Below are 25572 nucleotides of genomic sequence, written 5' to 3'. Positions count from 1 at the left end.
GTGCATGTCTGTGTGTGTGTGTGTTTGTGTGTGTCAGTGAGTGTGTGTCTGTGTGTGTGTGTGTGTGTGCGTGTGTGCCACTGTTTGAACTCCATTGCAGAGACTTGGAGAATATGTACCCCCCCCTCCTCCTCGCCTCCTCCACGTCAGGACTTTCATTACACATGGCTGACCTCCTCTCTCATCTGGGAAGAAGTCGGGAGTGAACATGCCATGCTGCAGCTCTCTGTGCTAACCCTTTCAAACCCGCGGTCTTTACATCATGACTTCAAACCCATTCCACTCCAGACTCACACAGCCCACTCATTTCCTGCCATGTTCGGTGATCCAGGGATGCACAGTACATCCTCGTATGCCCCAGCCTCTATTCCACACTGATCTGTTTGGTTATATCTTCAGAGCCATCCTGTACTGTGATCAGTCTCGGTGTGGGGATCTTTAAGAACTTACAGCATTCAGCATGCTGTCAATGTAAGTCCATCTATATATTATTACATTGTATATATTGTTTAATGTTTATATCTTAATCTTGAGAGCTGCTCCTTTAATTACAATGAAACTTGGTACTGACATTCTTCACACAATCTTTTCAGAATATACCTCCAAGAGACCTAGGCTACAATATTGACATTACAATTACTACTACACTATCAATTACTTCAGCAGATTTACAGACTGTTACAAACTTAATAAACTGCAGCAGAAATACATCATTTTTGAACCCAGTAACTTGATAATTCAGACATTAGGTCACAGAGATCCTCCGCATTCATACTGGCACTGCAGGGCTTTAAGGAATATGCAATATATGTTTAGCTCACGTGAAAGAGATAATTCAGTGATACATTAAAGGTAAACTTCATAAACAGCATTTCCATTCAGAAATACATTTCGATAAACAGCTGAGCGCAAAAAAAAAGTAAATTCGACACGTCCCCTAACTGAGAGTAATGGAAAATTGCGACCGTCCCTAATGCGTAACAGTGTAAATCCAGTGTGCTACTCTGAGAATTATTATTATTAAGTGCAGAGTGAGCGTATAATGAAAGGAGAGAGATGTGCGCGTAATCATTTCTGGAGGATACTTTCACCAAAACTGGGAGGAAAGTCCTTAGCAATCAACTGAAGTGCTACAAAAAAAAAAAAAAAAAAAATCGAAACCTTTATTTTTTTTTCACCACTTACTTTTATTAAATTCGCACTCCACGCATTCTTATAAGAGTCTTATTAAATTCATCATCACTGGCACTGACAGGGCAGACCTCCGAGCTTCAGATGGGATAGACGTGGGGAGAAAGGATGCGCCTTTTGAAACACCGTAAGAGGTCGCGTTCAGGTGGGTAATGATACTCACCCTGTGATACAGAATAACATCTTTGAATGAGCAGCATATTAACAATTACGCGTCCAGCCTGACTGAAGAATGGAATACGGAGCTGCAGGGTGTTAAATAAATTCAACTACTACTGAAGCGCCGTGAAACCAGGTACATGATAATAGTGTAGCATGGCACGCTTGAACCCTTTTCAAGAGCTCAGTCTAATACCGCAGCTACACTGCTGCATGGAATCAACAGGCGCGGCTGTCTACACAGAATTGTAATTGTTATTATTATTATTATTATTATTATCATTATTATTATTATTATTATTAGTAGTAGTAGTAGTAGTATTTTGCACTGGTTAATAATCTCTTGTGGCTTTTAAGAAGAAATTACAAAACAAAGCGTAGTCTATATTATCCATATACTGACCTTTCGTTGATGGCATGTTGTTGCTGCATTCTTAACGGTAGTATTTTTAGCATGCAACTGGTGTCGTGTCTTTTTGTGTGTAGTGATTTTCCAGATCAGTGACTCGGGACTCCGAGCCCTCGCTCTGCTAAATTATTGAGAAACTTTTTCTCCTCGAGCAGGAGAATTTCTGCCGGAGTGCTGGGAAGTGGGTGAAAACCGGCTTTTAAACAAATACTTATAGAAAAGTGCTGTAAAACCGAAAGGGGGGTTTATTAATATCTACGAAATGGCTTATTAAAAAAAAAAAAAAATGAAATGGAAATAAAGACGTCTTTAACAATTATATAATAATAATAATAATAATAATAATAATAATAATAATAATAATAATAATAATAATAATAATAATAATAATAATAATAATACAGCTTTCAGAATGTGACACGTATTGTTAATTCATGCGATTCTCTTTTTAATGCTCAGTTAAAACTACCCTGGAATGGCCGCCTGTCTATGGCAGGACATCTCTATGTACTGCTAGCTCTAAACGGTGCATTACGCAGGTGTTGCAAGCAAATTTAACTGTGCATTTATTACAAATTCAATTGCCATCAAAAAAAAAAAAAATACTGACTCATGAGGTCCTGTCACGTGTTAAATTCCATCTGAAAGCAAATTCATTTACACAGTTAAAGGCAGTAACAACATGTATCATTTGCATTCTGCAGATCAGTTCCTTGATTCTTTTGTCTTCATCAGAACGGTAAGAAGTGGCCTGTCTTGTTGATGTGTCCTGTTCGATTGCAGGCTGACTGAGCTCCTCCACTGGATGTGGTGACCATGGTCAATGAAACCCTCCCTGTGTGGGACCCTCACTCCGAGGATCACCTCCTCAACATCAATGTGGGAGGCTTGAAGAGGAACCTCTGTTCCAGCACCCTCAAGAAGTTCCCAGACACCAGGCTGGGCCGGCTGCTGTCCTGCGACTCGGAGGAGTCCATCCTGCAGATCTGCGATGACTACGACATGACGGAGAAGGAGTTCTACTTCGACAGGAACCCCGGCCTCTTTCCCTATGTGCTCCACTTCTACCAGACTGGGAAGCTTCACATCGTGGAGGACCTGTGCATCTTCTCCTTCTGCCAGGAGATCGAGTACTGGGGGATCAACGAGTTCTTCCTGGACAGCTGCTGCAGCTACCGCTACCAGGACCGCAAGCTGGAGAGCCGGGACAAGAGCTGGGACGAGGAGAGCGACGTGAGCAGCATAGACACCTCCGTCGACGAGATCTCAGACCTGACTAAGGACATCCTGCTGTTCCGGGACATGCGCTGCGGAACTGTCCGCAAGCGCCTCTGGTTGACTTTGGAGAACCCCGGCTATTCCATCCCCAGCAAGCTGTTTAGCTTCATCTCCATCAGCGTGGTGCTCACCTCTATAGCCACCATGTGCATCAACAGCCTCCCTGAGTACCAGGTGTTTGACGAGGACGGGACCGCGCTGGATGACCGCACTCTTCAGATCCTTGAGTACTTCTGCATCTGCTGGTTCAGCTTTGAGGTCTTGGCCCGCATGATCCTGGCACCAAACAGGAAGAAGTTCTTTTTGAATCCGCTGAACCTGATTGACCTTGTGTCCGTACTTCCTATCTACTTCACCTTGCTCTTTGACCTGGCTGTGGGGAGCGAGTCTGGGAAACTGGGAAACCTGGGGAAACTGGTCCAGGTGTTGCGGCTCATGAGAATATTCAGGGTGTTAAAGCTGGCGAGGCACTCCACTGGACTGAGGTCGCTGGGAGCTACATTAAAGGTAATGTGAGCGAGGTTGTTGACTGTTCTTGGTGTTTCTTTTTTTTTAGCCTCTCTGTAAAAACTTTGCTGGAGTATGTATTAAACCTTTCCATGCCTCTAAGGTCTGTTGGCTTAATCATATTACATGCACCCACTCAAAGTGGAATCATTGGCAATAAGGTAGCGGCTGTTACATTGTCTCAGTGCACTTAAAAATGCATTAGAAGATGAAAATAAATTACAAAAAAACTACCTGCTGTATACAGAATAGATGCATGCAAGATACTCCTGGTATGAGGCTTTCTGACTATTATTAGATCTCACTAGTCCTAAAGTTACATTGATTTTTCAGTCAAGAAGAAACTTTTTTTAGTCTAGTAGACAATCATTATCTTCTCCCAGCCTACGTCTGCGTAGCAAACCAATCCATAATTGATAAAAACAACTCTTTCCGGAACAAGTACTCAACTCTCTGTCATTTATTGATAACCTGTCCATAGAAATGGGCACAGCATGGTTATAGATCAGATTATTATGTTATCAGTGAGATCCAAGCTTACATAAATGACTTGAATGTGGTTAAACACACATTAGGCTCACAGGACTAGATTAATTGAGACTCGTGATATGAGATCCTGCTCATTATTGAGTAGTTTAGAGCAGGAGTGTCCAATCACTCCGTTCCACTCCAGCTTTAACAGGTAAAAGGATACAATGAACTACTTCAGGGACTGGAAGGAGGTTTAATTGATTCAATTAAACAATTTAGAACAGGGTAGGAACACAGACCAGTATCCTTTAGAACCTGTTACAATAAAATCCAAGCCTAGCTGAGGGTATTAATCTACCTGTATTAAACAATGTAACGCAAGTACAAGCCAAGCCTAGCGGCAGGTATTAATCTACCTGTATTTTGAAGTGCATACAATACTCCATGTGTTCAATTATTTTTCCTTCATTGACAATCGTTTGCACGGCAATCAGGCAGAGTAATCCATCCTTTGACATTTACTTGAACTTGACATAGTCTGTGAGTCAATAACGTTTTTAAGAGACGCTGACCTCCGCTTGTGTGCTATTAAATATGTGCACTGCGTCCCAGCCTGTGAAGTGAGCACAGGCCAAGGCCATCGCTGGATGTGTCTCTGAGGATCAGGAGAGACAACAAGTTGGAGGTGTGATGTCTGTGCTTATGTGAGATAATAAACTATCACAGCCCGATGGTGCAGCTGAAAGGTCTTACCTGGGTTTCAGGCTGTCAGACAGCCTGAGGAAGCAGCTGGTGTATTTGTCATGTTTTCATAAGCCACGGCAGCAAAGCAGCCCATCCTCCTCTATGAATGCTGCAGCTGGAATGGGATCTGTGCAGTAATCTGCAGGAACGAGGTTAAACACAAGACAGGACCTCAGCACGTATCACACTGCACCAGTCGAGCACTGCATTTAAGATCATGCAGCAACCTCTTTAGATTATTATTTTTATGCTTAAGACCACTGAGACCTTGTCCCATTTTGTAAAACTGAGTCTCTCAAAAAGGGCAAAGTCTTTGAAAATGAAAGGAAAACACATGCTCCTAACACAGGTTTGAACCCACTAACCTGGGAATCAGAGTCCTCTGCTCTACCTACAGAGCTAACCAGCCAGCCGGCTCACCCGCTGCGTGAAAACATTATTCCATTGTGTGATGTGGACCTGGAGAGAAGAAGTGATTCTCAACTTGTTTCATTTGTGTCTTGAACTAGATTGAAAGCCAAACCTTATAGATCTATACAGTAAATTAAACAGTGTTTAGGGAAACGAAGGATTAACTCTTGTGCCAAAAAATGTACATATATCATATATATATATATATACATTGCCTTTGCTTTGGCACTGTGCCATCAGTTCAGGTCACTCTGTGTGTGTGTGTGTGTGTGAGTCAGTATACTGATGATGGTGGTGTTGTTTTGTTACAGCACAGCTATCGGGAGGTGGGGAGCTTGCTGCTGTACCTGGCAGTGGGGGTGTCGGTGTTCTCCGGCATGGCATACACTGCGGAGTATGAAGAGGAGGTGGGTCTGGACACCATCCCGGCATGCTGGTGGTGGGGCACGGTGAGCATGACCACGGTAGGCTATGGAGACGTGGTGCCAGTCACCGTCGCTGGCAAGCTGGCCGCCTCGGGCTGTATCCTGGGGGGCACCCTGGTGGTGGCGTTGCCCATCACCATCATCTTCAACAAGTTCTCCCACTTCTACCGCAAGCAGAAGGCCCTGGAGGCCTCCGTGAGGAACGGACACAGGAAGCCGCTGGAGCCGGGGGAGGGCGAGTCCGAGGCGGAGGAGATGGAGATGGAGAGCCAGGGACTGGAGGAGGAGGAGGAGGGGGACGACTGGGGGAGGAGCAGGGGAGAGGCTGCCTCCCCCCTCCCCTAGCGGCAGCAGCAGCAGCGGCTCAGCTTTGTAGCTCCGTTCATGAATGGTCTTTATTCATCTTGAACTCGACTCCACTCGCTCACTGCTAGGCAGCGTGCTTTTGACAGTTTTTAGGCAGCATGCTTTTGACAGTTTTTAGGCAGCGTGCTTTTGACAGTTTTTAGGCAGCGTGCTTTTGACAGTTTTAGAAGAGTACTTAGTAAGGTATCTGCAGTGTACTGAAGTTGACTAACATTACAAATCGCTGAATCCTAACCGCTCTTATGCTGCTTAACACTTCGTTCTGCTGAGAAGGACAGATTTTGCATTTTGGTTGAAATATTTAAGGGCTTTTGCACACACGCTATAGCTACTGGCACATACTTCTATAATCCACTGCTGGCAAAGCTGTTGCTTCGTTTGTTTGAAAGAAGGTAAATTTGTTGTCTGTTTTCTTTCCTTTTTTATGACCTATGAAAATCTAATTCAAAATGTTATTATCAAGCAAGGGGATGGAGGCAGCTGCTGACAGGACACATCACACAGGAGCCATGACTGCAGACGCAGTTTATTGGTCTGTAATTGAAATCGGCACAGCGAAGGAGCCGGCTCATATCCAGGAGGGTTTGGAGGATTGGATTCACACTTCGGTTCTCTTTATAGGAGCTGGCATTGCATCCAGGATATCGTGCTAGAGGAGGTGCCGCTGTGTGAGCTGAGAGCACAGCCTAGCAGGGAGTGTTAGTGACTTTATTTGTGATTGAACACAAATAAAGCACTGGAAAGAAATAAAAGCATGCTTGCATTGACGCAGTGTTTCTAGAAGGACCGGCGCCCTTTATTATCGTGTAAAATCTGTAGTAAGATCCACAGATACAGTGTTCTGTATGTATAGGGTGTGAGTGATCATAACGCTTTGCAGAACGAGCAGCAAAAGCACTGCTTAAAGTTTGCAGAGCCGGTCCAGATTGAAGCGTTGGAGTCCCTGCGATGGCTCCTGTGGTTACATTGAGATGGCTCAGTGCAGAGCCCTAAAGCAGCGATTAGAAGTGAATACATACAGCTGAACCCGTCTCTCTTCACATAGTGCTCACAGAATTCCGACGAGTGAGTGAGAATTGGACAACTCGTTTGAGGATCATTCGGATAAGCTAATGGAAGGGTTTGCTTCCACAGTAAAGGGAGCAATGGGAGGCCAAGCTTGATTTGAGAGGAAGCATGATGAAAAGCCCTTCCAAATGCAATTTATTTAGTAACGGAAGCCACCGCGTGCACGTACGTGCCCAGTCATACTTCTGTGAAATGTTTCTTACAGACTGCATTTCTAATAATTGATCAGGTGATCCGAGACAGAGAGAGGAGATAGAGAGGAGAGGAGACAGAGAGAGAGGAGAGGAGACAGAGAGAGAGGAGACAGAGAGGAGAGGAGACAGAGAGAGACAGAGTGAGAGAGGAGACAGAGAGAGAGAGAGAGAAGACAGAGAGACAGAGACACACCAGTGGTATAAAAGGATTATACAAAGATTCTACTATGACACCAGGTGTATTTTTATTATTTTATTATTCAGTGCCGTAGGAAAATACATTCTTAAAAAAAAACACACAATCCACGAGCAAGAATGCAAAATTGATAATTTGAGAAGAAAATACACATCATTTTAAACACTGTAAGTATATACATTTCGATGACAAATACAGCAGTTACAATTAAAACAACCTGTAAAATTAAAAATAAAAGTATCTTGAGCAGAACAAGTGTATTGATGTTTTTTTTCTGAACATCTTCAGTGCTTTTGTGCTGCTGGTGTTTTTCCCTGAAGGTACGATACAGGGAATGAAGAGGTAACGGTGTAGAAGAGAGACTTCCTCCGTGTCACACCCCCCCCCCCCCAAAAAAACACTGCTCATGCCTTTGATAGCCAATCCCAAAGAGAGCCCTGGCCAGCTGCAGTTAAACACACCGGCTAGGAAGTATCTATTACCACCAGATCCAGACAAGCAAAAGCCTCGTCACTGCACACGTGCACACGCACTCTACTGCTGCAACAAAGCCTGACGCCTGAGCTGAGGGAGACTGAAACAGGCAGGATCTCCAGGGAGAGGTTTGCTTTCAGATGCGTTTGCATTAAAAATGCATGCACCCAGCCACTTCAGCTAATAAAAGAATAATGAAACCTTACGCCAGTAACTTAAGACAGCAGCAAGGACACAGCAAACATTATGGACCGCTTTGAGATTTTCCTTAACCTTGGAAAAAAATAAAAATATAAAAGTCAGCATCGATTTTCTAACCAGCCGTGCATGATTCCATTGCTTCTTTCAGGTATATCTGTAATTATTATTAACAAGGTTTATCCATAAATATGATTAACAATCAAGCGAATAACAAAAACATGTATTTCAGTCGCAATTCTAACTGTACCCTATTTTATTCTCACGTGTCGAAGTTTTTACGAAATGCACTCACGTAAACGTTGAATTCAATGTTTTATCAAAGATTTGGGGGAAATACTAAATTAGATTGTATAATGTTTCAGACTGAACTGCTGTTTAATCGTCACTCTGAAAAGGCACCGGACCCTAGTTCTAGCTCACACACACATACAATCTCAGGACACTGTATTTTATATACATACAACTATGATGAAGAAGCAGAATATTTGCAGCTAGCACTTCTTGCACACCTTAATGTATGCCAGTAACACTGCAAGGGGTTCACTTTTCAGTTTGCTTTGCAAGTCAACAGATGTAATTATCAGAGCGAATTAAGAACATTTCACTTTGAGACGGTTAGGGGTTCCTAGCAAGACCAAACGGCAGACTGGCAGTGCTAGGAATCCAAACAATTGTGCAAGTTTAGCTTCACGTTTCAGCAAATCACAGAGCAGTAAACAGAGTCGCATGCAGAGCCACAGCAGGTGCCATGTAAAAAAGACATGTTTCTACTTTCGAACTGGATAGAAAATAAAAAACCCTGAAGCAGTACTCTGAGCTGAATCACAGAAAGAAAAAACAGAGGAATCCCGATATATAAAAAGAGTACAAATTACAGAAGTCAAGGCCACTGAAACAGAAACTTCTGCACCACGAAACACCTAATGAAGGCTGTGTAAGGCAGTTTGACACGGGTTGCATAGTCCAGAATTCAGGATGGAGTGGACAGTGGAGAAAGACAGACTCAATGTGTAATCTGTAAATACAAACCTATAATACCTAATAACTTACAGCTCATGAAAACGAGTCTGAGTGTGGTGAAAAACCAACACATACAAACAGCACGATACAAAGACCAGCTCAAGGTCTGACTCCATCATCCCTTGTATGAAAAGGTTCAGATACCTTTAATAATAATAATAATAATAAATAAATAAGAAGTAGTCCTTTGTTCCCAGATCTACTGTTCTGTGTGATCCCAACAACCCCTTGGATAGTTTTAGCAATCCAGTAAGCATGGCAGAAGACAGCAGTCCACACCTACATTAGTCTTTGTTGCTTATTCAATTATTGCCCTGTCCGTTTCAAAAACCCTCCGAGGCAGAAGCACTTCAGAAACCTGGGTATCCACAAATGAGATCCATTTCTCTGCAGCAGCCTCCCAGCGGATCAGCATTATCCTATAAAGAATATATTTATAAACTACCGGTCGAAACCTGTGCCGACTGCCGAGGAAAGAGCGCTTAACCCCTTTGAAGCTGGACAGGACAGCAGAAAAGTAAGTGAAACGGCTTCAGTGCTAATCAAGCCACAATCTCCCAGCGTGTGCTTTTCTTGCATTGTGTCTGGCTATCCCCAAACGTGCATGGTGCTATTGCAACACATTAAAAAATAATGCCAATAACTGGAGATGCGAAGTTGGCAGGCTCAGTTTGAATGTGTCACTGTGAACACACAAGCACAGACCCCAGTGCACTAAATCTACACCCTATCAGAAATATACACAGCTCTGTTGTGAGTGTCCACGCGTCCACGGATTACCATGCTATACCAGCAGCTGCATCGATGAAACACACATGAACAAAGAAACATGTATGGGGATTACTCCTGGGAGTAAGAAACAGCAGTTTAAAAATGTTTGCAGAAAATACAAAGACACGCACGCACAAACATGTAGAACCCCCAAAAAACTAAACAAAAGGCAACCATTGAGTTCAGAGTCACTGCTTTGCATATTGTTTACAACTCGCTAGTAAGAATGGTCCATATTCCTCCCCCCCCCTTCAAAAGCAAAACACACAGCTCAGAAGTTCTTCTGCCTGCGTTTCTTGGCGTCGATGGCGTCGAGGATGGGCTGCCTCTTCGCCTGGTACCTCTGCCGGATCTCCTCGATTTCCTGCTCCATCATCGGGTCGAGGGAGGTCAGCCTGGTCTGCAGGTCCTCCACGGTCCAGCTTCTCATCTGCAAGCACAACACATTCACTGACAGGGTTTGAAGCTGCTAACGCATGGCTCAAAGACGACAGGACAATAAGACAAGCTTGATTAGACCCAGTGTACGGATAACAAGCTCAGGTGTGTCTTAGTAAACTCATAGTAAAACCAGGAATGGATCAAACGGCTCTGCAGTGGGAGTCTTATTCCCATCCCTGAAGACACCGGCCTCACTTGCCTGTACAGAATGTTTTTTTTAGATTTACAATTGAACACTCAGTTGGTTTGGTTTCCATATTTATTGTTATATCCTTAATTCATATTCAGTGTAACTTCATGAAGAACCAATTATGTAAAATCATAAACACACACTATATGAATAATGCACGACTGCTCAAATGAAACTTGTAAATTTACACACAACTAAAACTGTTCTCGTACACCAGCGATTCCCTGTTGGCGGTTTTTCTTTTATTAATCCAGGGCTGCTGCTGCAGCTTCTGTGGTGAACGAGACAAACGATCCCATTGCTACAGTGAATGTTTTCAGGCACGCAGTGACAGATGCCTTATAATAATCACAAGCACCAGAGTAATAGGCTTTTCAACAGGGGAGCAGCTCCACTGACACTGTGGTCCTTACACACAACAAGCAGTTCATTATAATCACTGAGTCTGCAACGACAAGCACTGTTCACATCATTCAAAATTAGTGTGCAGTCATCCCCAGCAACAATCCAATACAGTCTATAAGACTGAACTGATACCCAGGTACCCCAGCCCTGTAAAACTGGACTGATACCCAGGTACTCCAGCCCTGTAAAACTGGACTGATACCCAGGTACTCCAGCCCTGTAAAACTGGACTGATACCCAGGAACTCCAGGCCCTGTAAAACTGGACTGATACCCAGGTAACCCATCCCTGTAAAACTGGACTGATACCCAGGTAACCCAGCCCTGTAAAACTGGACTGATACCCAGGTACTCCAGCCCTGTAAAATTGGACTGATACCCAGGTACCCCAGCCCTGTAAAACTAGACTGATAAATAAAGTATGCCAGTCCATTCCAGCCCCTGCTCCTCTGAATCTCAATCAAAGACCACGACAAGCACACCAAATACAAATCCTTATTCATTCCTAACAGGCGTGCCATTATTCAATAATGTGAAACATGCATTGATCAAAACTAGTATTTTATAAATGATACGGACATGAAGATCCGCTCAATGAATGCATCCATGCTAGAAGTCAGACAGAAAGAAGGTCATAGGAAAGCACAAATACAAATGCAATGGTGTGCAGGATTACTGTTACTTTGGGGGCAATGACAGACGCAAACAAACCTCAGCTGATTCAAACTACATGTGAAACCTCTAAACACTCTGAAAAAAATGTATTGCTCTGCAAAATACTCAGAAGTTAGTTGATTCAGCAAAGGAAAATAAAACGTCAACAGAAATACAGCTGAATGCCAACTTGTAAACGACCTGCGCTTTCTCTACGTTACAGCATTATTAACCTGAATCCCAACTTGTAAATGACCTGCCCTTCAACACAGAACAGCACTGAACACAGCAGGCCTGTTTAGATGCCTCACAACCTCACTTAATGTCGCATTTGGCAGCTAATTCCTCCTAGAAAAATGCAAATCAACAGCCGTGGGCATTACTGAACTACTTTGAAACGCAGTAGGGACTTGCACTGATCGAACACTTGAAGCAGCAACAGCATACATTTTGCTAAGCGCAACGAAAGGTGTTATACTGGGCAGTATCTGAACGCGACGCAGCCCTTTAATGTGCAGAAGAAGGTCCACCAGTTCTCTTCACCCGGGTCCCAGGATCCAGTCCTGCCTGCCAGTACTAGACTCAAAGTAATACACTGGGTCCTACACATTCTCACTGCATGCAACAGCTATTTGTTATCAAATTATTTTACTATATATTTATTTTGAGTTTGAATCCCCTGCATTTTCTAAGAAACAATGAGGTTTCTTTCAAGCAATGTAGAGCATTGCTGAAGTTCATGAACACGCCCCCTGAAAGGATCCTCCAGCAAACGTGTGAAAGGAAGTCTCTCGCTGCTCTGTTCCATTCCCAGCGTCACACTTTCACAGATAAGACTGATGAATGCTAAACTCAAACCCAGCATGTCTGGAAAATACATTAAAGGAGCTTTTTATCTTCACTCTACAGACATTTGAAGAATAATCATTCTCTATTGGGACTGTGCTGCACTATTTGCATTCTAAAGTCAATTGTAAATGATAAATGAAATGTATCATTTAAATTTGAATAGTCTGGTATATGTGTATACACACCTCCTGTTTGAAAAAGTATTCCATTTGAATGAAATATTTTAAAATGCAAAATGCACACTCCCCTTGTGTGCACTGGCCTCATTGAGACTGCTCTCAATATAAAATATGCATGTGGTTTTATAATGTAGAAATACTCATGAGTGTATTATAGCTGTCTTGTCCCAGGACCTCAGTGGGCAGTGTTGGGGTTTCACTCAATATAATAAAGTTACTTACATTTTCAAAGTCTCCCTCCGGAGGTACTTTCCAGCCCTCTGAAGAGCTGTTGCTTCGATCACTTTTGTTGCTGTGGCTGTTGGCTTGGATCTCCTTCTCCTTCTGCTCAAAGTACTCCAGGAAGGAGGGCTTCACAGGCTGCATAGTCTCGTCTCTCCCTGCGTTAAAGGAAACAGGAACACTTTGTAGAAAACAGCAGCAGGAATGAAAACAATTCAGATTGACGCATACAAAAAGCACAATCCCTTTAATAAAGACACAAGCTTGTTTTAGAAAGGTTTTATGCTTTCTTAAGATCTCTGTCGCGGTACTTTGCACTCTTTCTTGATATTGCCAACAGCTGATAAGCAGCTTGGTTTGAATCAGTGCGCTGTGATGTGATGTGCGCAGGTCCTGCTAGTGTTAAACCAGCTCTCACTGTTCCTGTTATTAATGCAATAGCCTGTGGGATCAGTGTGCTGTGATGTGCGCAGGTCCTGCTAGTGTTAAACCAGCTCTCACTGTTCCTGTTATTAATGCAATAGCCTGTGGGATCAGTGTGCTGTGATGTGCGCAGGTCCTGCTAGTGTTAAACCAGCTCTCACTGTTCCTGTTATTAATGCAATAGCCTGTAGGATCAGTGTGCTGTGATGTGCGCAGGTCCTGCTAGTGTTAAACCAGCTCTCACTGTTCCTGTTATTAATGCAATAGCCTGTAGGATCAGTGTGCTGTGATGTGCGCAGGTCCTGCTAGTGTTAAACCAGCTCTCACTGTTCCTGTTATTAATGCAATAGCCTGTAGGATCAGTGTGCTGTGATGTGCGCAGGTCCTGCTAGTGTTAAACCAGCTTTCACTGTTCCTGTTATTAATGCAATAGCCTGTGGGATCAGTGTGCTGTGATGTGCGCAGGTCCTGCTAGTGTTAAACCAGCTCTCACTGTTCCTGTTATTAATGCAATAGCCTGTGGGATCAGTGTGCTGTGATGTGCGCAGGTCCTGCTAGTGTTAAACCAGCTCTCACTGTTCCTGTTATTAATGCAATAGCCTGTAGGATCAGTGTGCTGTGATGTGCGCAGGTCCTGCTAGTGTTAAACCAGCTCTCACTGTTCCTGTTATTAATGCAATAGCCTGTAGGATCAGTGTGCTGTGATGTGCGCAGGTCCTGCTAGTGTTAAACCAGCTCTCACTGTTCCTGTTATTAATGCAATAGCCTGTGGGATCAGTGTGCTGTGATGTGCGCAGGTCCTGCTAGTGTTAAACCAGCTCTCACTGTTCCTGTTATTAATGCAATAGCCTGTGGGATCAGTGTGCTGTGATGTGCGCAGGTCCTGCTAGTGTTAAACCAGCTCTCACTGTTCCTGTTATTAATGCAATAGCCTGTGGGATCAGTGTGCTGTGATGTGCGCAGGTCCTGCTAGTGTTAAACCAGCTCTCACTGTTCCTGTTATTAATGCAATAGCCTGTGGGATCAGTGTGCTGTGATGTGCGCAGGTCCTGCTAGTGTTAAACCAGCTCTCACTGTTCCTGTTATTAATGCAATAGCCTGTAGGATCAGTGTGCTGTGATGTGCGCAGGTCCTGCTAGTGTTAAACCAGCTCTCACTGTTCCTGTTATTAATGCAATAGCCTGTAGGATCAGTGTGATGTGATGTGCGCAGGTCCTGCTAGTGTTAAACCAGCTCTCACTGTTCCTGTTATTAATGCAATAGCCTGTGGGATCAGTGTGCTGTGATGTGCGCAGGTCCTGCTAGTGTTAAACCAGCTCTCACTGTTCCTGTTATTAATGCAATAGCCTGTGGGATCAGTGTGCTGTGATGTGCGCAGGTCCTGCTAGTGTTAAACCAGCTCTCACTGTTCCTGTTATTAATGCAATAGCCTGTGGGATCAGTGTGCTGTGATGTGCGCAGGTCCTGCTAGTGTTAAACCAGCTCTCACTGTTCCTGTTATTAATGCAATAGCCTGTAGGATCAGTGTGCTGTGATGTGCGCAGGTCCTGCTAGTGTTAAACCAGCTCTCACTGTTCCTGTTATTAATGCAATAGCCTGTGGGATCAGTGTGCTGTGATGTGCGCAGGTCCTGCTAGTGTTAAACCAGCTCTCACTGTTCCTGTTATTAATGCAATAGCCTGTGGGATCAGTGTGCTGTGATGTGCGCAGGTCCTGCTAGTGTTAAACCAGCTCTCACTGTTCCTGTTATTAATGCAATAGCCTGTGGGATCAGTGTGCTGTGATGTGCGCAGGTCCTGCTAGTGTTAAACCAGCTCTCACTGTTCCTGTTATTAATGCAATAGCCTGTAGGATCAGTGTGATGTGATGTGCGCAGGTCCTGCTAGTGTTAAACCAGCTCTCACTGTTCCTGTTATTAATGCAATAGCCTGTGGGATCAGTGTGCTGTGATGTGCGCAGGTCCTGCTAGTGTTAAACCAGCTCTCACTGTTCCTGTTATTAATGCAATAGCCTGTAGGATCAGTGTGCTGTGATGTGCGCAGGTCCTGCTAGTGTTAAACCAGCTCTCACTGTTCCTGTTATTAATGCAATAGCCTGTAGGATCAGTGTGCTGTGATGTGCGCAGGTCCTGCTAGTGTTAAATTCTCTCTAGGAAATCTCAACCTCTTACTCCCTCTGCTGGAGTCACGGCTCCCAGAGAAACAGCAGCATTTAATTAGGTGTGGCTCTGAGGCCACCTTGTGGATACACTGCAATATCTTCAAGGTTTGCAATAGAGGCAGTACACTGAATGATGGGGTGAAGGAATTGAGGAACACACACACGTTCAGTCTTTACCCCGGGCAACGTTTAAACTGTTCAGTTCGTCCCCAATCGGAGTCCTATTTTAATGGCACACGGATTAAATATATAAAAAATGAAAGAGAAAGAAAGGAAGAGAAATAAAGAAACGAGCGTGCACTGCTACGTACTCTTCATGGTGCCCGCCTCCTCCTCCTCCTCCTCCTGCTCTTCAGTGTTGATCACCATGGTGCCCATGCGGCTCTCCATGGTGCCGTCGTGCTGGATCATGGTGTTGGAGCCCTCGCTCAGCGTGCCGGCCGCTCGCATGGTGTCCGACTTCCCTGAGCACCCCGAGCTCGCCCTCACCATGGTGCCCGAGTCCACCTCCTCTTCATCCTGCGAGGGGAGATGTACCTCATTTACAAGGGGGTCCTGGAAATGTAGACTGCACTGCTCTGATATAGAAGGCACTCAGTCACAGCCCTTGCTGGGTTCCCACTGCATCGCTGTCTGGGAGGTTAGTCGGGACACAGCTAGCTTTTGAAGACGACAGTGCCCTGAACTATTGCAAACGGTGTAAAATAAAGGATGACGGTGAACATAGCCAGTGTCTTCCAACACGGCCGCCCTACTCTCCTGGATACAGTAAGAATTCCAGGACTCACAGAGCCAGTGTCTTCCAACACGGCCGCCCTACTCTCCTGGATACAGTAAGAATTCCAGGACTCACAGAGCCAGTGTCTTCCAACACGGCCGCCCTACTCTCCTGGATACAGTAAGAATTTCAGGACTCACAGAGTTCTCTTCATCATCTTGGTCCTGCTCCCGGAGCTGAGCGTCCTGCTTGATTTTGATCTCTATGGAGTCATTGATCAGATCTCGGAGAATCGAGATGGGTTTGGCACTCTTTATAAAGGGGTGCTAGGAGGAAACACAAAGCAAATTGGTGTGACTGGAAACATAAAGCCTGTGGAAGCTTCTTGAAATGCTGTCTTGAGCTTGGATTTGAATGCATTATATAACCTGTTAATGAATTACTCTGTTAATGAAGAGTGCTATATAAACACAGACTGTATTGTGTTGTATTGTCTTGTATATCAGTCTGACCTGCAGCAGCTCTAGTGTATTGTATTGTATTGTATTGTATTGTATTCTCAGTCTGACCTGCAGCAGCTCTATTGTATTGTATTGTATTGTATTGTATTGTATTGTATTGTATTGTATTCTCAGTCTGACCTGGAGCAGCTGTGTGGCTGTTGCTCTGTTTTCAGGGTTCTTCACAAGGCACTGCTTCACAAAATCATTCATGCTGTCAGACCACGTTTCCGGATTCCTAAACGTAGGAGGAGGGTTTGTAGGAATCATGAAAATCGCCTGTTAAAACAAAGCACTGAACATGAACAACTGCAAACACACACACAATGATAAAACGATCCTGCCTACCCCACCCCTCTCTTCATGACACAAACCAGTCCTGCTGACAGCCTGGCTGGGTGTGGGGGTCCCGCACAATAAAACCCCACGTCTCTGAAGCAGCTCCTCTGAGCAAGGCTGAACCCTGCATGTGGTTCAAGCACTGGATCAGAGAGGGACTAGCCAGTGACAACTAGGAGGAGAAGCGAAAGAAATCACAACTACTAAGAACCAGCGCTGGTGCGGTTGGGCTGTTTCACAACTACTAAGAACCAGCGCTGGTGCGGTCGGGCTGTTTCACAACTACTAAGAACCAGCGCTGGTGCGGTCGGGCTGTTTCACAACTACTAAGAACCAGCGCTGGTGCGGTCGGGCTGTTTCACAACTACTAAGAACCAGCGCTGGTGCGGTCGGGCTGTTTCACAACTACTAAGAACCAGCGCTGGTGCGGTCGGGCTGTTTCACAACTACTAAGAACCAGCGCTGGTGCGGTCGGGCTGTTTCACAACTACTAAGAACCAGCACTGGTGCGGTCGGGCTGTTTCACAACTACTAAGAACCAGCACAGGTGCGGTCGGGCTGTTTCACAACTACTAAGAACCAGCACAGGTGCGGTCGGGCTGTTTCACAACTACTAAGAACCAGCACTGGTGCGGTCGGGCTGTTTCACAACTACTAAGAACCAGCACTGGTGCGGTCGGGCTGTTTCACAACTACTAAGAACCAGCACTGGTGCGGTCGGGCTGTTTCACAACTACTAAGAACCAGCACTGGTGCGGTCGGGCTGTTTCACAACTACTAAGAACCAGCACTGGTGCGGTCGGGCTGTTTCACAACTATTAAGAACCAGCACAGGTGCGGTCGGGCTGTTTCACAACTACTAAGAACCAGCGCTGGTGCGGTCGGGCTGTTTCACAACTACTAAGAACCAGCACAGGTGCGGTCGGGCTGTTTCACAACTACTAAGAACCAGCGCTGGTGCGGTCGGGCTGTTTCACAACTACTAAGAACCAGCACAGGTGCGGTCGGGCTGTTTCACAACTACTAAGAACCAGCACAGGTGCGGTCAGGCTGTTTCACAACTACTAAGAACCAGCACTGGCGCGGTCGGGCTGTTTCACAACTACTAAGAACCAGCACTGGTGCGGTCGGGCTGTTTCACAACTACTAAGAACCAGCACTGGTGCGGTCGGGCTGTTTCACAACTACTAAGAACCAGCACTGGTGCGGTCAGGCTGTTTCACAACTACTAAGAACCAGCACTGGTGCGGTCGGGCTGTTTCACAACTACTAAGAACCAGCACTGGTGCGGTCAGGCTGTTTCACAACTATTAAGAACCAGCACTGGCGCGGTCGGGCTGTTTCACAACTACTAAGAACCAGCACTGGTGCGGTCGGGCTGTTTCACAACTACTAAGAACCAGCACTGGTGCGGTCGGGCTGTTTCACAACTACTAAGAACCAGCACTGGTGCGGTCGGGCTGTTTCACAACTACTAAGAACCAGCACTGGTGCGGTCGGGCTGTTTCACAACTACTAAGAACCAGCACTGGTGCGGTCGGGCTGTTTCACAACTACTAAGAACCAGCACTGGTGCGGTCGGGCTGTTTCACAACTACTAAGAACCAGCACAGGTGCGGTCGGGCTGTTTCACAACTACTAAGAACCAGCACAGGTGCGGTCGGGCTGTTTCACAACTACTAAGAACCAGCACAGGTGCGGTCAGGCTGTTTCACAACTACTAAGAACCAGCACTGGCGCGGTCGGGCTGTTTCACAACTACTAAGAACCAGCACTGGTGCGGTCGGGCTGTTTCACAACTACTAAGAACCAGCACTGGTGCGGTCGGGCTGTTTCACAACTACTAAGAACCAGCACTGGTGCGGTCAGGCTGTTTCACAACTACTAAGAACCAGCACTGGTGCGGTCGGGCTGTTTCACAACTACTAAGAACCAGCACTGGTGCGGTCAGGCTGTTTCACAACTATTAAGAACCAGCACTGGCGCGGTCGGGCTGTTTCACAACTACTAAGAACCAGCACTGGCACGGTCAGGCTGTTTTGCACAAACCTGGCTCAGCGGCTGTGACAGAGCCACAAAACCTTTTCATGCGTTTAAAGAAACATCTTTGTGATTAACGCCACCCTGAAACCTCGTCAACTCTTTCTTTCTGCTGAATAAACTTACTCTCATTGGATGAATATCTGCGTAGGGAGGCTTTCCTTCTGCCATCTCTATGGTGGTTATTCCCAGGGACCAGATGTCCGCTACACAATTGTACCCGATCTCCTGAATGACTTCAGGGGCCATCCAAAACGGAGTGCCTATCACAGTGTTGCGTTTAGCCATGGTATCCTAGGAAACAAAGACAGTGTGTCACCGACTCACAGTACGCAGCACAGCGCGGACGTGCCACACTTTTTACAAGAAGGTTTTCACTCAGGAAAAAGGTTTTGTGCCAGCCAACAAATCGACTGACAATTGAAACAGCAATGTGGACAGAGGCACCTTAGAATATATCTGCATGTCACGAGATCACTTTGATGTACCTACCGTTAGCTGACCTGCTACACCAAAATCTGCCAGTTTAGCATGTCCCTCTGTGTTCAGCAGGATATTCCCAGCTTTGATATCTCTGTGGATTTTTCTCATGAAGTGCAGGTATTCGAGTCCTTTGAGAGTCGACTGTAATATTGTGGCGATTTCCTCTTCGGTTAACTTGAGAGAAAGAATATCTTTGTCATGTTAATGTTCAGCTTTCCTTATAAAACTTTATCATAGTGAAATCATAGTGGAATGCAACACAGTGAAAGCATGGTAAAGCACAGGGAGGCACTGTAAAGCAAATTTAACAACATGACAAAATCGATGGTAAATGCATAGTACAACCCCAGGAAAACTACCCAATGAGCATCCAAATGGAAACTTATAAAGGGCAGTATCACTCACTGCAAATCACTTAATAACAGACTACAACAGCTGTTAACAAATCCACAAGCACAGGCACGAGAAAGGAACTCACCGTTTTATTTCTCAGCCGGATTATGTCCGACACAGACCCTGCTCCACAGTACTCCATAACTATCCACAAATCTGTGTTCTTAAAATAGCTTCCATAGTACCGCACCACATGAGGACTGCAACATGGACAAGAAGAGTGACAGCTTCATTATATTAAAAACAGCAGCACAAATGAAACCCATACATGCTGAACCGCTTCACAATGATGATAATAACAAGAATAATAATGATAGAGATTTCAGGGGCTCTGCTTCCCTGTTACACTGCTGCATGATAGAGATTTCAGAGGCTCTGCTTCCCTGTTACACTGCTGCACGATAGAGATTTCAGAGGCTCTGCTTCCCTGTTACACTGCTGCACGATAGAGATTTCAGAGGCTCTGCTTCCCTGTTACACTGCTGCACGATAGAGATTTCAGAGGCTCTGCTTCCCTGTTACACCGCTGCACGATAGAGATTTCAGAGGCTCTGCTTCCCTGTTACACTGCTGCACGATAGAGATTTCAGAGGCTCTGCTTACCTGTTACACTGCTGCATGATAGAGATTTCCTTAATGATTTCCTGCAGGTCTGACTCCACGGGAACCTGCTTGATTGCTACAATCTCACCCGTTTCTTTGTAATTCGCTTTAAAGACGCAGCCATAGGACCTAGAAACAGAGGAAATGCACATTAGATAAGACAGTCCATCGATATACAGAGCAGGGGCAATTCACTGATAGAAGAAAAAAAACACCAATACAAACACTGTGTGGACAGAGAGAGAGGGAGAGAGCGAGAGAGAAAGAGAGGGAGAGGGGGAGAGAGAGAGGGAGAGGGAGGGATAGAGAGGGAGAGGGAGGGAGAGAGGGGGAGAGAGAGAGAGGGAGAGGGGGAGAGAAAGAGGGAGAGAGAAGGAAGGATAGAGAGGGAGAGGGGAGAGAGAGGGGGAGAGGGAGGGAGAGAGAGGGAGAGGGGGAGAGAAAGAGGGAGAGAGGGAGAGGGAGGGATAGAGAGGGAGGGGGAGAGAGAGCGAGCAAGAGAGGGGGAGAGAGAGGGAGAGAGGGGGAGAGAGGGAGAGGGGGAGAGAGGGAGAGGGGGAGAGAGGGAGAGAGGGGAGAGAGAAAGAGAGGGGGAGAGAGAGAGAGGGAGAAAGGGAGAGAGAAAGGGAGAGAGAGAGGGAGATGGAGGGAGAGAGAGCGAGCGAGGGAGAGAAAGAGTGAGAGAAAGAGAGAGAGATCAATGACAGAGCCTGTTTATATAGCAGTCTGATCCATCCTGGGTTGAACTGTGTTTAATGATGAGCTTGTTACCTATACACTGTGGCTAGTAGTAAAATGTGGAATGTAAATGATAAGCAATAGGAGTCTTATTTCCATCCCTGTCTTGTAATAAGACATACCATGGGGTTGATTTGATCAACCTGCAGTATAAGCCTCTGGTGGATTTTTAGAGCATTTTCATGAAGGAACCATCCCCTGGGATTGAAGCCACGTATTCGTAAAGTTTTCTCAGGATAGCCATGGATAACTGACCAATGCAATCCAAGGCAATTCCCCTCTGCTGTAAACTGTGTTATAAAACTGACAGCTGCAGGGTATCAATCAAATCAACCCTTGAGTGCATATAAAGGGTTTTCTGTAGAAGTGATTGATGACATTACACAAGTTATTTACCCACGAGAACCTCGCAAACACACAAACTACAACAATGATCACTTCCCTTTTTTATACTTCACACATCACTTCTTTTTTTCTCAACTGGATATTTAACCTGTTCTGGATTACACTGTGTAAAGTGGTTTAAACTGGATGAAGCTTCCACAGTGAAAGAGCCTATTCGCTGAGCAGGACAGTTTCACTTTGCAGCTCACTAAGATGGTGTTGTGTAACAGGAAGAGACTGTGAACACATCTGTGACACGGCGCCTCCTCTCTCAGGGGAGTGAACTCAAACAGCACTGAAATGGGCTCTATATCTTCACATTGGAATGCAAGAGTTCAATGAGGTGTAGTTTATACCCTCACAGTGCACAGGTGTGTCACTTCAATGGGGTGTAGTTTATACCCTCACAGTGCACAGGTGTGTCACTTCAATGGGGTGTAGTTTATACCCTCACAGTGCACAGGTGTGTCACTTCAATGGGGTGTAGTTTATACCCTCACAGTGCACAGATGTGTCACTTCAATGGGGTGTAGTTTATACCCTCACAGTCGGTCTCTTGATTTCCTATATATATATATATATATATATATAATTTAACACAGCAGGCACTAATCCGGTCCTTTTGAGCACAATGTTGGAAAGCAATACAGAACAGTGAGCCCTGGATTAAAACAGAACAGGTGAACAGTAGATCTCATTCAGCACTGTAAACAGAACTTACCCTTCTCCCAGCTTTTCCAAAACGTCAAAGACTTCTTCTGGCTGTTTAGTTAAGCTGTCCTCACTTAGCTTCTTTAGTTGCCTGTGAAACAGAGGATTGTCACAATGAGAGGGTTTTTGCAGCACCCCAATGTTTCAGAAGACTTGAGGGGATCCCTGCCACTCACTGCAGTGTCCCTGGCAGCTCTGGGTCATTGTGTTAGGAGCGCTTTGTTTATCCTGCCCACACAACGTGGAGAACTGCAAGCCCTTGATAACACGGGGCCAGTCCCTGTTAGTGACCCAAGACGTGTGACCACACAGCACTGTGAGAAGCAGATAAGCAAGCGATCATCGCAGGACTTCTCTCACTGCCTTCATACCCTCCAGCTAACTGCCAGAGATTAGATACAGCAATGATTTAATCAGGGGCCACTGGTAAAAAGAACATGCAGCCACAAATTACAATGCAAGCCAATGCAGGATAATACATGAAAAAAAAAAAAAAAAAACTCACAGAGCGTTTCAATCTATGCAAAAGCTATTACTAAAGGGATCCATACAGGGAGCCCACGTCTGATGACAGACATGTGGGTAAAGGGCAGGTTACTTTGATTACAGTGAAGTCACTTCATCAGATACTTTGAAAGATGGGTTTTGTGTTTAGTTATACTTCATTAACTTCAATGCATGTCTGAGGAAACAACGCTCAAAATGTACTGGGGCAAAAATTAAAAACTGCTTGCTGTCAGCTATACATACCTGTAGCCCACTGCTAAAGAATGCAAACAAGCAAGGACACGCAGACAGAGCGAAGCAGACAGTAACACTGAGCTGCGAGCTGCCCTCCGGATAGGCCAAACCGAAATGCTAAGGGGACAGAGCTGCTGCCTGCACGCTAACTATCCTCCCTCCTCCTGGGTTCATTCTGTTCCGCGGTGTGCAGCACCACTGTCTCTCTCACGGGAAGACAGCAAACCCCTCATTCTTCGGAAGGGGCAGGCAGCAAGGCAGAATGTTACACTCGGGTACCCTGTGCTGGCAGCGTCAGCAAAGCGCAGCAACACGTTTCCGGTTTGTCAACACAGTGTCGAGCTCACAGACCCTGAACAAATGCAAGCCAAACTGTTCGGCTGAGCATCCATGCGTGTGTAAGGGTGGCAGTCCTGAAAAACTGCGGGATAAATATATATAATACACACACACACACACACACATACATACATACAGCCTGCAACAGAAGAAGCCATGCGTTATCTCTACCTACCAATAAAATATAACAAATATCACTGTGTGCCTTAATTTCCGTATTTGGTTTGTGCTAAACTTAACGTGCTGGAGACGTAAGCGTCGGTTCGTATTATATATAAAACATTAATGGGATTTCTGTAACTATGTCTAGATGGAGATTTAAAATTAAAATCCCGGACAGTCCCATCAGATCATAATAACGATAATAATTTCACAGAAACGATTCACTGTGGCAATCCCCGAAGGAGGAGTTTCCTCGTTTGTGTCGCTGCACGGCCAGCACCTCCCGTCTCTTTTAAGCTTCGTATTTGTGTAATCCTCCTGCACCGCACGCTGTACAGTTAGTTTAACGCTGCCTCTCTGTCTGGGTATAACGTGTTCACAACATTGCAATGGTTGTACCTGCGCGGGTTGTTCCTCATTTGCACCGTCTCCATGGCTCTGGCTTCCTCGTGTGGAGCCTCAACCGAGTCGACCTGAAACTTGAGTTTCTCTGAGCGGGCTGTGCGTGTTTCCTCGGCTTAATTCCGCTGCTCTCCTCCGCTGTATAATTCTTTTAACTGGATAGCTGGACACGCAACTGCTACGCCGCTTCGCTTCCTTAGGTCAGTTTGATCTCCATGTCTCTTGATAGCGTCACTTTTTCTCCGATTGCTTTTTTTTTTTTTCGCTCGCAACTCGTATTTCTTCTTTCTCCGTTTCTTCCGCCTCCTGACAATTGAAAACAGGAAGTAAAGTGACGGGCAGGCCGACTAGCGCTCAGTAACCCTACAGCTGCTGCTGCTGCGGGCGGCTCTCTCCAGCGCAGGACGCACATGCAACTGAGCCGAGAACAAAGGAGCCGGACTCGGAGCACAGTGCAAGTGTCCGCATATATATACGAGCCCTATTTACTGCATCACCTGAAACCGGAGCACAGTGCAAGTGCCCGCATATATATACGAGCCCTATTTACTGCATCACCTGAAACAGACCAGCCTCGAGCTGCAGTCGCTAAAGGTTTTGCAATGCATTGGCCCGACCCTTGTTTTGCTTCAGTACTAAACCTGTAGCATTGCTTACTTCAGCTTTTCCCTTCTTACTTCTGTGAAGGTAGAACCCTACAGAACTGCCCTCTCCTCCACATTGATACTGGAGTTCCCTCAATGCTATCAGTGCTGACAGCTGAGACGAGCAGTGAAAACAGGAAGGCGCTGCTCATGAATGCTTTTAGAAAGCACAGTTCACCTCAGACTCTGCCCATATTATTATTATTATTATTATTATTATTATTAATTTCTTAGCAGACGCCCTTATCCAGGGCGACTTACAATTGTCACATGATATCACATTATACATTATTTCACATTATACAGATATCACATTATTTTACATACAATTACCCATATATACAGTTGTTTTTTTTTTTTACTGGAGCAATCTAGGTAAAGTACCTTGCTCAAGGGTACAACAGCAGTGTCCCCCACTGGGGATTGAACCCACAACCCTCTGGTCCAGAGTCCAGAGCCCTAACCACTACTCCACACTGCTGCCCTAATACATATTAACAAGTATTTCATCAACATTAGTATCTCCTAACATCCAGGGGGTGTTGTGTGAACCATAGCATAGGCAAAAAAATACCAATTTCATTTTGATCAAGACAATATTTATTTCCAGAATAATTTATTTGTGTTATATAAATAATATATAACCCTTCTACATGTAAGTGAATATGTGCATGTTTATTCAGGTGCTATATAACTCTAATTTAATCACCCATTTGTAAACCTTGAAAAATCCACTGCTTTTAGGCATTTAAATGTGGCATCATTTAACAATGTTCACATAGAAAGACAGAATGTCCAATTCCATGACTTTGCCGTGTGTCAGCATCTCATTGTGCACCTGTAGACAGTCCTGAAGTGTTCTGTTATTCTATCTGCTTTGCCAGTGCTTGCTATGTTAAAGGCTTCATGAAATAGTAAGATTAGCATGCATTGGTTTACTGCATGAAACAAAACTACGATCAAGCTCA

General features: G+C 45.1%; 2 protein-coding genes across 3 annotated transcripts; one reads left to right on the top strand and one right to left on the bottom strand.

Annotated features, from left to right (window-relative positions):
• The first annotated feature begins 1055 nt into the window (after positions 1-1055).
• On the top strand, positions 1056-7807 carry LOC117425597 (potassium voltage-gated channel subfamily S member 1-like). Of its 2 annotated transcripts, none has more exons than XM_059003482.1 (3): positions 1056-1336; positions 2543-3544; positions 5482-7807. In XM_059003482.1, the coding sequence occupies exons 2-3, from the start codon at positions 2576-2578 to the stop codon at positions 5938-5940; spliced, it is 1428 nt and encodes a 475-aa protein (XP_058859465.1). In that variant the 5' UTR covers positions 1056-1336; positions 2543-2575; the 3' UTR covers positions 5941-7807. The 2 variants fall into 2 exon arrangements, with proteins under 2 accessions (XP_058859465.1, XP_033898548.3); XM_034042657.3 differs by having other exon boundaries at positions 1056-1486.
• LOC117432045 (serine/threonine-protein kinase 4-like) lies at positions 7462-24510 on the bottom strand. The gene is made up of 11 exons (XM_059003481.1): positions 23958-24510; positions 22327-22407; positions 20484-20612; positions 19966-20080; positions 19497-19661; positions 19131-19298; positions 16767-16904; positions 16326-16451; positions 15719-15926; positions 12825-12982; positions 7462-10315 (listed from the first exon to the last, which is right to left on the bottom strand). Exons 1-11 carry the CDS (start codon positions 23990-23992, stop codon positions 10157-10159), a joined length of 1482 nt encoding a protein of 493 aa, XP_058859464.1. The 5' UTR covers positions 23993-24510; the 3' UTR covers positions 7462-10156.
• Between the last annotated feature and the right edge of the window lie 1062 nt (positions 24511-25572).

Source organism: Acipenser ruthenus, chromosome 29 (assembly GCF_902713425.1).
Source record: "Acipenser ruthenus chromosome 29, fAciRut3.2 maternal haplotype, whole genome shotgun sequence".
Lineage (NCBI taxonomy): Eukaryota > Metazoa > Chordata > Actinopteri > Acipenseriformes > Acipenseridae > Acipenser > Acipenser ruthenus.
Note: the sequence above shows the minus strand (reverse complement) of the source record. Positions and strands in the feature narration are given on the sequence as shown.

Excerpts from the sequence above, each read along its gene's own strand:
- LOC117425597 (XM_059003482.1), top strand. The coding sequence starts at position 2,576 with ATGGTCAATGAAACCCTCCCTGTGTGGGACCCTCACTCCGAGGATCAC. Across the intron at positions 3,545-5,481 it reads CGCTGGGAGCTACATTAAAG|CACAGCTATCGGGAGGTGGG; the intron begins GTAATGTGAGCG and ends GTTTTGTTACAG.
- LOC117432045 (XM_059003481.1), bottom strand. The coding sequence starts at position 23,992 with ATGGAGACGGTGCAAATGAGGAACAACCCGCGCAG. Across the intron at positions 19,299-19,496 it reads GTGTAGCAGGTCAGCTAACG|GATACCATGGCTAAACGCAA; the intron begins GTAGGTACATCA and ends TTTGTTTCCTAG. Across the intron at positions 16,905-19,130 it reads CAGATATTCATCCAATGAGA|GCGATTTTCATGATTCCTAC; the intron begins GTAAGTTTATTC and ends TTGTTTTAACAG.